Raw genomic sequence first — 14,588 nt, 5'->3', positions numbered from 1 at the left:
GTTTGCCAGTTGTCCCTCAGCCCCATACTGTCAACACAGTTTCCCTGGGTAGACCAAGAGGGAGAAGGCCGTCTTCTCTTAGGGCTTATCCTTCCAGTCCTCTATCACCAGCTAATAATGGTTGCCAGAAATGGTTTCATCATATGGGTTGAAAACACATTCTATTCAAACTCAAGCAGTGTAATGCAAGCCTGTCCAGAAATAATCCTTAGCTTGCAGGAGATCATGTTAATGTATTACATTACTGTCTAATACTTAAGTATCCTTTGTTCAGAGCCTAGCGATGGTTTAGTAAGTATAGCACTTGCCATAACTGTAATCGTAGTGCTGAGGTGGAAACAAAGAAATCCTGGCAGACCTTGTCTCAAAAAATAAGGTAGAGAATGAAAAGAGGATACCATATGTCAACCTCTAGTCTCCACATACAGTGAGCATACCTTACTTCTTCACGTGTACAGGACACAAAGTTTCCTTTTCTAGTATCGCTAATCATCTAACACATACCTTATTGGACCACTTATAAAGTAGATCAGTGACATCCACAGGTTTACAAAGGCCCCTCTTCTTAGGAAATTCACACTTACTAGCATTTGAGACACATATCCTGTCCCCTAACCCCAAAGGCTGGAATGAATTTGGCACAGTGGAAGCACAAACTTTAGACATACAGAGAGAATCATATGATATTACATCTTTGTAATTTCAGAGATTTGGTCCTTCCAGATGGTAACCGCGTCAGCGCCTTCTCTGTAGCTAGTACAGCCATTGCTGCTGCTCAGTGGTCATCCACTCAGGTAAGAATAACGAGGGTCTTTTTCCTTAAGATGGCTTGCTTGCTGAAATGTTTTTAGGGATTGCTTTCTGACATCTTTATTTATCGTATACTAACTTTACCTTTTGTTCTTTTTCTTTTGATATTCTATAGTCTCAGAGTGGTGAAGGAGGCAGTGTTGACTACAGTTACATGCAGCCAGGCCAGGATGGCTACACACAGTACACTCAAGTAGGTGAACTTAGCTGACATTCAGCTTCTAATCTACAGACTGTGTCTAAAATAGCAGCTCTAATGGTGGACTTTCCCTCAGTACTCACAGGATTACCAGCAGTTTTATCAGCAGCAAGCTGGAGGACTGGAGTCTGATACATCAGCTACATCAGGTAATAAGCATCATCTTTGTTGTGCTTTTGTTTAAATAACTGTGGTTAAGGAAATATTAACTAGACCCAAAGCTACAAGTTCATATCCTTGCAAGAATTGAGAGGGCATGTTGAAGACTCATTATTAGCCCAGAAGTCCAGTAAACATTGAAGTCCAGTGTACATTGACTCAATATAACTTCTTAAAGACAATGCTATGATTAACTATGTTCTTGGAATTTAGCTGTGTTCCCCACCCCACATTGAATCTTGAGTGACCACAGAAGTTTAGCTCAACAGGGAGTATGTGGCCCTATAGCAACACCCACCAGCAGAGCCACAGAAGGAGAATGTTGGTAATCGGTGTGATGGCCCACACCTTTAGACCCAGCACTCTGTAGACAGAGGCCAGCCTGACCTAGAGATGGAGGTCCAGGACTTCACAGATAGATATTGTCTCCAAAAAGTGGGGGAAAACTTGGGTAGTTAGCTATAAGTGGTTGTGTAGCTGGGTGTGGTGGCACACACACCCTGGAGTCCAAGACTGGTGGACCTCTGTTTTGTAGGTGCAAACCTTCATAGTGAAGTTTGCAGGGAGTGGAGTCTTTGGGACTAGGGATTAAGCTCAGTTTGTATAGTGTTGTGTGGCATAGATGAAGCCTGGACTAAATCCCCAGCACTGAATAAAACTGGGAATTGTTTGTGCCTTTAATGTCTGTACACAGAAGGTGGAGATCAGAAACAGAAGTTCGAGGTCATCCTTAGGGTTATAGCAAGTTCCAAATTAACCTGTGCTACATGAGGATGCGATAGAGTTTGCTTTAGGTTTTTTCCACGACTATAAAGTATAAGGTCTTAAGAGTCATCTTTTCTTAGCCCAGAGGTACAGATTTTTGCTTCTCTTACTTTCTTAGCCATAGTATGGAGTGTAAAAGTTTTGGGTTTTTGAGGCAAGGTTTCTCTGTGTTGTCCTGGCTCTTCTGGAACTCACTCTGTGGACCAGGCTGGCTTCAAACTTACATCTCATGTAGAGGATTCATGAGTTTGAGGCCACCATTTAAACTACATAACAAAACCCAACTCCTCTCACACACACCCCACCCCCCAAAAAGAGAGACAGAAACAGATTACAGTATTAAGGCTAAAATGGACAATTGTGCTGGAACTCATGCTGGAGTTCTGCCTAACCTTTCTGTTTATCACCAGGCACCACAGTGACTACCACCTCAGCAGCTGTAGTGTCCCAGAGTCCCCAACTCTATAATCAGACCTCCAACCCACCTGGCTCTCCGGTAATCTTTTGCTCTTAAATACAGAATTGATAGCTTTGTTGCTATGTTGCTATTAACCTTTCCTGGTGTATGAGCCAGGATTGACTAATTACATGCATTTTACCTAATTTGTTAATTAGGTTTTTAAAAATTATTGTATGTATGTGCATGTATAAATATAAAGTACCAAGCTGGTCATATTTATACTTTGTAAATGCTTCCGCTTGACTTATAGAAAGTTGTCAGCATGTCTTTTGCTATAGAGCTGCCCTAGATCCTGCTGCAGAGCATCTGTCAGGGGAGTCCTTCCTCCTAGATGATTACAGTGACTTAGTTCTCTTAAGAGGCTTTACAGTTGAAATTACATTGAAGCTAATGTTCTTTCCAGACTGAGGAAGCACAGCCTAGCACTAGCACAAGTACACAGGCCCCTGCTGCTTCCCCTACTGGTGTAGTTCCTGGTACCAAGTATGGTAAGCCAATCTCATGGGACTCTTGACAGTTGGAAGGTCATAATTTTTGCCTTTGTTGTTAATAAAGTTCCTCTCCCTTTGAAATGGGTATCAGAGGGACAATTGGGAATGTGAAGAAAGAATATTGAGGCCTGCGGTAGCTCACTGGCTTAGGGATTAACATCAAGTTTCTTACATTGAATGACTTGGCTGCATTTTGTTTTTGTAGCAGTACCTGACACGTCTACTTATCAATATGATGAATCATCAGGATATTATTATGATCCTACAACAGGGCTCTACTATGACCCTAACTCACAGGTAAGTGCTATTTCCCTCCTTAATATCACTAGAAAAAACTTGGTTCACTTAATACTTTTATAGGGCATGAGATGAAATATTCCCTAAAAGGATTATGTGACCCAGATAAGTTGTACGATTTTTCTATCATTAATTTTTTCATGGCTACAAATAAATAGTTTTCATTTCAGGACTTGGGGTTAAAAAATATTTACAGTCCTAATGGGGTGCCTCAGTGGCTAAAGTACTTGGCCATGCAAGCCTGACAACCTGAATTTGATCCCTAAAGCCAAGAGTGGCAGAAAAAAGCCCACTTCCCCATACATGCCTCATTCACACATCACACATACACATTGTACACAGTACTGATAAAATGTTCTGAGGTGAGCTAGGGAATGGGCTGAGTGGTTAGCATTACGTGCTACCTTTGCACAAACTTATTCAAATCCCAGCACCAACATGGCAGCTCACGCTGCCCATCCTTCCAGTTCTAGGGTATTTGATGCCCTCTTGTGGCCTCCATGGGCACCATGCACAAACTTGGAGCATGTGTATGCATTCAGGCAAAACACTCTTACACATATAATGGATTTTTTTGTGGGGCTTTTTCCCCCAATGTTCTGAGGTGCATTGTATATACATAAAAGTGTATGAGTTGTGAATGTCTTTGAGTTCTTGTAATTTTTTTTTAGGTTTATTTTATGTGTGTTTTGTCTATGTTTATATCTGTTCACTCTGTGTATACAGGGTCCATTGAGGCTACAATAGGGCAATCAATCCCCTGGGACTGGAGTTAAGAATAAATGGTTGTTAACCACTGTGTGGGTGCTGGGAACTGAATCTTAATGTTTACATGGATGGATGCATGCATAACCAAGTACACACACCAGTAAGAACATTGCCAGAGTATCTGCATAGTCCTCAGTCCTGTTGCCAATTAGTATCCTCCCTCTTCAGCATCCAGTGTTTTGATTCTATTTTTAGAGGAAGTTTTATCAAGTTAAGATGTTGTGCTAGCCAAGTGGTGGTGGCACACATCCTTGATCCCAGCAGTTAGGAACAGAGGCAGGTGGTCACTGAGTTTCAGAGCAGCCTGATCTACAGGAGTGGTGATACAAACCTCTAATAACCCCAGTACTTCGTGGGTAGAGAAAGGCTGTGAGTTTGACCCCAATCTACATGGCAAGTTCTGGGCAGCCATGGGCTACAAAGTCAGGCCCTGTCTCAAAAACAAGAAAAAAAGGAAGATTTTTGTGCCAAGGATGGTGGTACACACTTGTAATCCACCACTCAGGAAGTAGAAGCAGAAATATCAGTAGCTGGGGGGCTGCATGGATATCAAAACAAGAAACCCAAAAACTAAAATTGTAGGGGGCTGGCGCTCAGCACTTGATGTTCTTCCAGAGGACCTTGATTTTGGTCTTTCTCCCCACCCACCCCACTCCCCCACACACACACCCATGGCTGCTCATAACCATCTACAGCCTCCCATCCAGGGGACCCAGAGCCTTTATCAAATTCATATGCCCATATTCAGACACACACATCTACACACATATGACTACAACTAATAAAAATAACTTCCTAAAAAATTTATTTTCCGGGGATATAATATATGAGAAAAGAATTTTATTAAGAAAAGATTTCTTTCAAGAAAAAAATTTATACAGAGAAACCCTGTCTCAAAAAAAAACAAAAACAAAAAAGAAAAAAAAGAGAATTGAAAATCCTAGCTAGAAGCTTTAAACTCTAGGTGGGTTTTCCCCTTAATTGAAATAAAATTTACCATTTTAATCAGAATATATAATTTGGTGGATTTTAATGTAGTCATTTTATTAGCAGTTAGCACCTCTAATCTACAGAACATTTTTATCTCAAGTCACTCCCCTTCCTCTACCTCTGCCTTCCACCAGCCCCCTTCCCCCCCCCCAAAAAATAAAAATCTAATAGACATTTTTGTCTCTGAATTTACCTGTTTTTGGACTCAGACACTGGTCTTAAGGGTTTAGCTTCTTAGCGTGCCTATGTATTTTTGAGGATGGGGTTTAGCATGTCTAGGAAGTATTTTATTTTTGTTAGTGTCTATAACTTAAGGAGGCAAATAAATTTAACACTCCATAAATAGGATCTATTTATACCTAAAAACTGTATATAGCATAGCAAAACAAGTACATTTAGCAGGAAGTTGGCACTGAGTGCCTGTGGTCTCTGAGAGGGAAGTGTGAACAAACAATATGCTGCCTGCCTGTGTGCCACGCTTCTTCCTTGTTTATTCACTTCCATCATTTGTTCAATCTGACATCTCCATGGCAGTTCTATCTCAGTCAGTTCTATCTATTGTCACGTAGATGTGACAATTCCACAGTTCTTTTCTCTATAAGAGACATTGTAGAGGACCCAGCTAGTAGAATAGGAGGTAAAGGCCCTTGCTGTCAAACCTGTTGACACAGAACCCAGATCATAGAAGTTGTCTGTGACCTCTGAGCGCAGTATGAGCAACCAGACAGACACATACATACTAAACAGGATTTTAAGGGAGAGAAGGAGGGTAAGGTGTGGTAGCACACATATCCTAGACAGAAGCTGTGGATCTCTGAGCTCAGAAGACCTGGTCTACATAGTGAGTTTTAGGACAGCCAGGCCCTGTCTCAGAAACAATTACATAAACCAGGTGTGCACATGTCTCTTGTCCCAGGTTTCTGAGGTCAAAGCAGGAGGGAAGTTGGTAGCCTCTTCTACACATTAAGTATGAGCATAGCTACATGAGATCCTGTTTTAACTTTTAAATTTATATTTTATTTATGTGTATGATTTCTGTGCTGCATGTATACCCGCATGCCAAAAGAGGGCACCAGATCCCTTTATAGATGGTTGTGAGCAACCATGTGGTTGCTGGGAATTAAACCAAGGACTTCTGGAAGAGCAGTCAGTGCTCTTAACCGCTGAGCCACCTCTTCAGCATTAAAGTTATATTTTATTGGGTATTTTGCTTCCATGTATACCACTTGAGTAGTGAGTAGTCAGTGCTTGAAGAAGTTAGGAAAGGGGGGTGGGGTTCCCTGGAACTGGAGAAGAAATCATATTTTACTTTTTCTAGAAGTTTCTGACTTTACTAGCTGGTTCATCCTCATGCACACAGAGGTGTTGTATGAATTACTTCTGAGCAGGAAATAGGGAACACTAGTCCTAGGTATGTTTTGTTTTGGTTTTGCCTGCTGTATTGAAAGGTGTCTGGCTGGCTTAAGATTCCCTTTGTAGCTGAGAATGAAATCCTGATCCTCCCTGCTGCTCCTCCCACCACCCAAATGCTAGGTTTACAGACAGGGGTCCAGACCAGACTATTTGGGGTTTTGTTTTGTTTTTAAGATAAGTTCTCAACTATATAGCCTAAACTGAATTTACATTTGCAATTCTCCTGCCTAAGGCTCCTGAGTGCTAGGATTATAGACATGCATTACTATTGACATAATATTTAAAATAACAGGACTTAAGGTATAGCCAGTGGCAGAATAATTGCTTATATAACATATGTATAGCCTCAGGACCAATCCCCACTACCACAAAATCTTCATCAGCAGTCACTGCGTATTCTTTTTCTTTTTTTGTAGTACTACTATAACTCCTTAACACAGCAGTACTTGTACTGGGATGGCGAGAAGGAGACCTACGTGCCAGCTGCAGAGGCTAGCTCGAACCAGCAGACTGGCCTGCCTTCCACAAAAGAGGGAAAGGAGAAGAAAGAAAAGCCCAAGAGCAAAACTGCTCAGCAGGTATGACCTATGACCTGTCCAAGGATACCATAGTCCTTAGAGAGTTAAAGCGACCTACTTCTTCGTTTTGGGCTTATACCACTTAAAGTCAGCTATATTTGGATTCTTAAAAACTGGGCTACGGGGGCTGGTGAGATGGCTCAGTGGGTAAGAGCGCCCGACTGCTCTTCCGAAGGTCTGGAGTTCAAATCCCAGCAACCACGTGGTGGCTCATAGCCATCTATAACGAGATCTGACTCCCTCTTCTGGAGTGTCTGAAGACAGCTACAGTGTACTTACATATAATAAATAAATCTTTTTAAAAAAAACTGGGCTACGGGTCCTGTTGGTACAGGCCTATAATGAAGCAACCTAAGATGCTAAGGCAGAAGGCTCACAAGTTTAGAGCCAGTATGGGTTTCTTTTCTCTTCCTTTCTTCATTCCTTCCATTTATTTTCTCCCACTAGCATCTTAGTAAAACCCTGTCTCAAAGTAAATAAACCACTGGTAATACAACTCGGTGGTAAAGTGCTTTTTGCACAAGCATGATACAGTCCTCACAACCCAAATTTTAAAATCCAGGCACAGGGGGAGATAGTTCAGCAGCACATAGTGCTCTTGTAGACAAGCTGAATTTGAATCCTGGCATTGATGTTGGGCATCTTCTATCTGAACCTCTGGCTCCAGGGAATGTGACACAATTTCCTGGTCTCTGCAGATACTGCACTTGTACAGATTTATGTAATTTAACATAGTATATAAATCTTTATGTATTTGTCTACTTGCATGTGGAATAGAGGTCAGAGACAATTCAAAGGGATCAGGTCTTTCCTCCTATGCCATGGGTCACCTCTGAGTTACCTTGGGAGGCTGACATGAGGCTCTTGTCTGCTTATTTGTTGTTAGATTACAGAGGAGGAAGGGCTTTCTGATGGTGTTTGTGGTTTGATCCTAGATTGCCAAAGACATGGAACGCTGGGCTAAGAGTTTAAATAAGCAGAAAGAAAATTTTAAAAACAGCTTTCAACCTGTCAATTCATTGAGAGAAGAAGAAAGGAGAGAATCTGCTGCGGCAGACGCTGGCTTTGCTCTTTTTGAGAAGAAGGTAATGGTAAACAGGAGTAGCCACACTTTGTAATGGCTGTCTGTGTAACATTTGAGGCTTATGGCTTGTTCTGTTTTCCAGGGAGCCTTAGCTGAAAGGCAGCAACTCATCCCTGAATTGGTGCGAAATGGAGATGAAGAAAATCCCCTTAAAGTAAGTGTACCACCTGTGTTTTAACCAGCTGTGCGGTTTATGTCCCGCTTTGAATCTCTGCTACATCTTGGTTAATGCAATTCCCTCTTAAAATGGGATGCTTTTCTCTGTCAGTGGGTATTTAGAACAGCTTTGGCATATAGAATCCACATTGAGGGCTTTGTTTTCTGTGCCTGAGATCAGGTGAGATGGACCGATGAATGAAGCCTGAATCCCTAAGCTAAGTAAATTGGCTTTCAAGGCATTCGTAAATAGGATTTTTAATGGTCTGGAAAGAAAATTAGGACAAAGTGAAAACTTACTTTCCTTGATAGATACTGGGCTAGCTGGGCCGTTGCTCTGATCTGTTGATGTGTTTGGAGTTTTTATGCACAGTCAGTGGTTTGAAAACAGTTGTCTAAAAACCATTTCTTGGGCTCCGTGGGGTTGGTTCTAGAAGGCTGTTCCATTCAGTTGATGAAGTGTTGTTTACTACTAAAAGACAACGAAGAGCAATGGAGATTGCCTCAAATTTTGATGCTGTTTTATCTGTGGAATTTCCAATGACCCATTGTCATTTTTTCCCCAGAGAGGTCTGGTTGCTGCTTACAGTGGTGACAGTGACAATGAGGAGGAGCTGGTAGAGAGACTGGAGAGTGAGGAAGAGAAACTAGCTGACTGGAAGAAGATGGCCTGCCTGCTATGTCGACGTCAGTTCCCAAACAGAGATGCCCTGGTCAGGCACCAGCAGCTCTCTGATTTACATAAGGTGGCCTTGCTTCTCGAAGCTTATTGGGAAAGGGAGGGATTTAATAGGAGTGGTAACTCTGGTGAAGGTTCAGTAAATAACCTTCTGTTGCATAGGTACCTGGTGTTATAGGAGATAAGAAAATCATTGTGTCTTCACACACCCCAGGATTGGTTTGGATGCTATGGTGTATTGATTTGGACAGAATATAAAACAAAACACTAAGGTTATGACATTTCATATTAAAGTAGTCTGAATTCTAAGTATATCTGTAAACTCTTTTGTAACAGCAAAATATGGACATCTACCGAAGATCCAGGCTGAGCGAGCAGGAGTTGGAAGCGTTGGAGCTGAGGGAGAGAGAGGTGAATACATGGATACTGTGTTTGGATGAGAATCCTGACATACCTGCCTTGAATACTTTGTTTTGTTTAGATGGAGTCTTGCTATGTTCACAGGTTGGCCCTGATCCCCTGGGCTCACATCTTCCAAGTAGCTGCCACTATAGACCTGTACTGCCACACCAGTCTTTTATTTTGCTTTTATGTTTAGCATTTAATTCCAAGTTCCTAAGTGAAATCGAAGGGTCTATCAAAAGCACTTGTTGTCCAGCCATTGTACCTCTAGAAACTGGACTGGCCTGTGTCTGGTGAGCCCCACAGTGGCTTTTAGCAGGAAAAGATGTTGTTTCCTTGTTTGTCCTGATAATATAAGCTTCCCTGAGTGGTAGTGAAGCACTGAAGACAGGAAAGCACTGATGATTTCCCAGTCGTGTAGATGTGAGGAGTGGCCTGCAGACAATCAACAGGGCTGAGAACAAAGGTTTACCAGTCTGTCGTGGCTGTGGGGTTCATGGTTGATGAGATAGGGCCAGATAGAATAGTAAGCACATATAGAAGCCTATACATTAAAATTAATTTTTTAAAAAAATGTTTATTTTATGTGTATGAGTACACTGTAGCTATCTTCAGACACACCAGAAGAGGGCATCAGATTCCATTACAGAGGGTTGTGAGCCACCATGTGGTTGCTGGGAATTGAACTCGGGACTTCTGGAAGAGCAGTCAGTGCTCTAAACTGCTGAGCCATCTCTCCAGCCCACATTAAAAATAATTTAGACGTTTCTTGCCCCAGGATAAATCTGGGGTGTCTGTACTCAGAGCTTTTGCTTTCCCCGTTGATTATAATGCCAGCTCTCCGGGGTTTGCTGGGTGAGTCCCAGGAAGCATCTTTAACACTTCTCTGTTTCTGAAAGTGGGCCCATCCAAATGCTACCTGGGGATGGCCAGTTCTGGTCTCCTTGTCTTTAGGACAGTACCAAGTATCACCAAAAGTAATAAAGGAAACAAAGGAATTTGGTTTTGAAGTCTACACTAAATAGTCGGACTCCAGGTTAAAAGGTACTACAGGTTAACATCTGCATGTTTAAGACTATTGAAAGTTGAAATGAGGGTACTCCTACCTTATTTTTATTGTTGTTTTCTATATAGATGAAATACAGAGACCGAGCAGCAGAAAGACGAGAGAAATACGGAATTCCAGAGCCCCCAGAGCCCAAGCGCAAGAAGCAGTTTGATGCTGGCACTGTGTATGTGATGTGCACCATTTTCCAGTTCATTAGCTAGGGCTCTGGCTGTTTTAAGTAACTGTGTGTTTGCCACTGGCAGGAATTACGAGCAGCCCACCAAAGATGGCATTGACCACAGTAACATTGGCAACAAGATGCTGCAGGCTATGGGCTGGCGGGAAGGCTCAGGCTTAGGAAGAAAGTGTCAAGGCATCACGGCTCCCATTGAGGTAAGTGTAGGCTCTGACATTCATGGGCACTCAGCGTGCAGGTTTGCAGGGTATTAAACAAAGGCACACTTCCCTTGAAACCCTTTCCTCATCCCCTTCATTGTGTCCTTTTCCTTTTGGGAAGGAGTTGTTTCACTTTGTTTTTTGAGATAGGGTGTTCCCCCCACCCCTGTGTAACCATGATTTCCCCAGAACTCACTATGTAGACCAGACTGGAATCAAACTCAGAGATTTATATGCCCTGCCTAGAGAATGCTGGAATTAAAGGCATGTGCCATAGGCCTGGTGCCCTGTTTAAAGATTGAACTTGGCAGACATGGCTTATCAGTCGAGAGTGCTTGCTGGCCTGGCAGAGGACCCAGGTGCAGTGCCCTGTACCCACTTAGGAGTTCGTTATTCCAGTTCTGGTTTTTTGACTCCCTCCTCTGGCCTCCACAGGCACTGCACATACATATGGGCAAAATATTCATAGACATAAAAATGAGTGAATAACTAAAATATTCCAGGACCAACAAAATGACTCAACGGGGAAGCCTAGCAACTTGAGTTAGGCACCCAGAACCTACATAAAACTAGAAGAGATCTATCTTTACAAAGTTGTCCTCTGACATGTATGCACGAAGCCATACACGCCACACACGCTACACAGGCATACACGCATGCACTGTGACTATGGTAGGTTTTTTTTTTTTAGTTTTAAAGAAATTTTAAGGCCGATACAGTGGTACAGGCCTGTTTTGAGTCAGGAGGATCCCAAGGCCTAGCTGGTCAATTTAGTGAGACCCTGTCTTGAACCTACTGACCCCAATTCGCTCATCTGAAATTTAAATTTAGGAGGAGAAGAAATTGCTCAATTTGTCAGAGCACAAATTGAGACAGTCCTGGGCTCAGAGTCCCAGACCCATTGGCCAAGAAAGGAACTGTACCAGAGACTGCCCCACCATGCTCTGGTACCACAACCATTGTCAAGCTTTCCTTGTTTTTATTTTATGCAAGCATGTTTTTCCCCAGTGCATGTCAGTTTTATTGGCATTACCCATCTTGTTGGAATTTGAACCTGTAATCATCTTTCCTGGACCTCAGCAAAGTGCTTTAGGGGCCTTACTAGCCACAACTGTCCACTGAACAGGCATTCAAGGGTAGGAGTGGGTTCATTTTCCTTAGCCACTTTTATCGCCCCAGTCCTTAAAACTGCCTCCAGGCCCAGTGTCAATCCCTGTCTTCTCTCTATGGGTAGTTTTGTAGGGTGGTGTGGGTGGGATGAGAAGCGGGTGCAGTCCATACCATGCTTACCAGCTACTAACAATCTTTTCATTTCCCCAGGCTCAAGTCCGACTAAAAGGAGCTGGCTTAGGAGCCAAAGGCAGTGCATATGGGTTGTCAGGTGCCGATTCCTACAAAGATGCTGTGCGGAAAGCCATGTTTGCCCGGTTCACTGAGATGGAGTGAGAGTGGGGAAGCAATGCTGAGCACAGGGAGCAAGCCATTTCCTCAGCTGCTCATACTGCCTGTCTCTAAGGGCATGCCTTGTGCTATTAATAGTTTTAGGGTGAACCACTTCATTCTGAGGGGTTCTCCTACCTAAAATGAGCTCCCTTACGTGGGTTATCTGGTAAACAACCTTCTTCCCACCTGAGGGTCTGTGAACAGAGGGGACAATGGGCTTTTTATACTAAGGTGTATATAGTGTAAATGTAATGAGTTTTACATGTTGTAGCTTATGTTGTGTCCCTGCTTCCTGGGGGCTTGAGAAGCTCGAGTGGTTGTCAACACCAAAGCCACCACTGTCGTTTATTGTTATGTCTTTTCTTGGCAATAGCCTTGTGTATATTTGTATATTACACATTTGTACAGAATTTTGAAAGATTTTCAGTCTAGCTGCCATGTCTGGCTCCTTTACAAAAGAAATACCTTCAAAACTGGGTTTCCTGTGTCTTTATTGAGAGAATGGGTGGTAACAGCTGTTGAGCCGGTTGGATCTGTGGTTTTTCTTTGTTTTTTTTTTTTTTTTTTTTAGATGAGCTATAAAACCTAGGCTAGCCTTAAGAGACTCAGCCTGGTTTGATCCTTGTGGTAATCTTTTGGTTCCCTCTACTCCCAGTTCCTAAGCATGGCTGGGACTGACTGCTTCTGTCTCAGTACTCGGGTTCCAGGCCTGCCAGGGCAGAGTGCATGACTAGGTTACTGCTCATCAAAATAGAACCTCCCTTTATTTTTGCTCCTCAATTTTTAAAAAACAATTTTAGATCTATGTGTATTCATGTAATGTCTGTGCATATGTGCATGCTGGCGCCCACAGAAGCCACAAGAGGATGTTGAGCTGCAGTGTGGGTGTTGGGAATCAAGTGTGAGTCCTCTGAACCACTGAGCCAGCTCCAGTCCTTGTTTATTCTGTCTCACTGTGTAACCCAGGCTAGCCTTGAACTTGGGAATCTTCCTGCCTCAGCCTCCAGAGTGCTTTGTTTATGGTCCTCCTTGCCTTGACAGTGGTTCAGATAAAACCTTTGTCCTTTGTACACACCCAGCACTCTTCGCCTGCAGGCAGAATGGCTGTGTACATGGGTGGGGTTTCCATCTGTAACACTAGGGCAAAAAGACTTAAATGCAATGGTAATTGATCTTAGGGTCTAGTGCATGTCATTATGATTTTTCGAGACAGGGTTTCTCTGTATAGCCCTGGCTGTCCTGGAACTCACTTTGTAGACCAGGCTGGCCCCGAACTCAGAAATCCGCCCGCCTCTGCCTCTGCCTCCCGAATGCTGGGATTAAAGGCGTGTGCCACCACGCCCAGCTGAGAAATGTCATTCTTATGTCTGTCTGTACCTGTGTACCAGAAGTAATGGCAGATCCCTTGGGAGTCCTCATGTGGGTATTGGGAATCAAATTCAGGTTTTCTATAAGAGCAACCAGTGCTTAATTGTTGATCTGTCTCTCCAGGTTGTTACCAGGGAAGAGGGAGCAGTTTATATAGCCCTGGCTTTCCTGGAACTCCCTATGTAGACTAGGCTGGACTTGAACTCACAAGGATCCTGCCTTCGCCTCTCAAGTGCAGGAACTACAGGTGTACCACCGCAGCTGGGCAGAAATGTGGGTGTCCAACTCAGATGGGTGGGTGCTCTAACAGCCAATGTGGAATTGCTTTAAACCCCACTGATATGATATTGGCACTGAGGGTAGCCTATGTTCAGGCAGGCATGGACCTTACACAGTTGGGATGTACAATAGGAAGGACTTTAAATTGGCCAGTCCCAGCCAGCTGAGTAGTTCCCTGGAGAGGTGTGTTGCAGCTTTGCTAGGCAAAGTGAGACCGAATGTAAAACTCCCAGGTGTGGGCATACATGGCAACCACTCAGAGATGAGGCCACACATTCCCTATGCTTGGGCACTGGATGTGTCAGCTGGACAAGTGTCTGCCCTGGGGACGACCAGCGAGTCCTACCTCCAGAATCCTCTAGGGGGAGGGCAGTGACTTTACCACCTGAGCAGCAGCCTAATTAGCTGCATCTGAGCCATCATGGATGACTTCAGGTGAGTACAGGTAGGGTGGGCTCTGGAAGCTCCTAATTACTGCAGTGGACTCGTCAAAGCTTGGATGGTAGTGTCGGCCCCACAGAAGGCAGCCCACCCTCAACCATCTCAAACCTTAGATTGACTGCAGCACACCTGCAAGAGTCCTTACACAGCTTGTCAGGGGGAGCCTTTCGAATTGTTCTCCAGCCACACTTGCTGCCATGCATCTGAGCCCTGTTTTGCTTTGCTTAATTTTACAGACTTGGGGCTCAGGTCTCACACAAGATCGGGTTTGAGGAACCCTGGTACTGTATAGCTCTCACCCCTGATAACTAAGACTGAAGTCCTAAGGGCACAGATACCCTCCTGCTTTCAACCCCACTGTC

General features: G+C 43.5%; 1 protein-coding gene across 3 annotated transcripts in view; it reads left to right on the top strand.

The window, feature by feature from the left end:
- Rbm5 (RNA binding motif protein 5) overlaps window positions 1-12,616 on the top strand; it is a 30,339-nt gene extending 17,723 nt beyond the window's left edge. For all 3 annotated transcript variants that reach the window (XM_021205923.2, XM_029542854.1, XM_029542855.1), the window contains 14 exons: window positions 707-794; window positions 926-1,003; window positions 1,086-1,158; window positions 2,344-2,429; window positions 2,797-2,881; window positions 3,090-3,181; window positions 6,769-6,930; window positions 7,866-8,015; window positions 8,097-8,168; window positions 8,737-8,916; window positions 9,186-9,260; window positions 10,386-10,483; window positions 10,563-10,692; window positions 12,016-12,616. In XM_021205923.2, coding sequence (XP_021061582.1) covers window positions 707-794; window positions 926-1,003; window positions 1,086-1,158; window positions 2,344-2,429; window positions 2,797-2,881; window positions 3,090-3,181; window positions 6,769-6,930; window positions 7,866-8,015; window positions 8,097-8,168; window positions 8,737-8,916; window positions 9,186-9,260; window positions 10,386-10,483; window positions 10,563-10,692; window positions 12,016-12,141 — 1,495 coding nt within the window. In that variant the 3' untranslated portion in view covers window positions 12,142-12,616. The remainder of the gene's footprint in view (window positions 1-706; window positions 795-925; window positions 1,004-1,085; window positions 1,159-2,343; window positions 2,430-2,796; window positions 2,882-3,089; window positions 3,182-6,768; window positions 6,931-7,865; window positions 8,016-8,096; window positions 8,169-8,736; window positions 8,917-9,185; window positions 9,261-10,385; window positions 10,484-10,562; window positions 10,693-12,015) is intronic.
- The last annotated feature ends 1,972 nt before the right edge of the window (window positions 12,617-14,588 follow it).

Source organism: Mus pahari, chromosome 10 (assembly GCF_900095145.1).
Source record: "Mus pahari chromosome 10, PAHARI_EIJ_v1.1, whole genome shotgun sequence".
Classification (NCBI taxonomy): Eukaryota; Metazoa; Chordata; class Mammalia; order Rodentia; family Muridae; genus Mus; species Mus pahari.
This window is presented reverse-complemented; position numbering and strand designations above follow the sequence as displayed.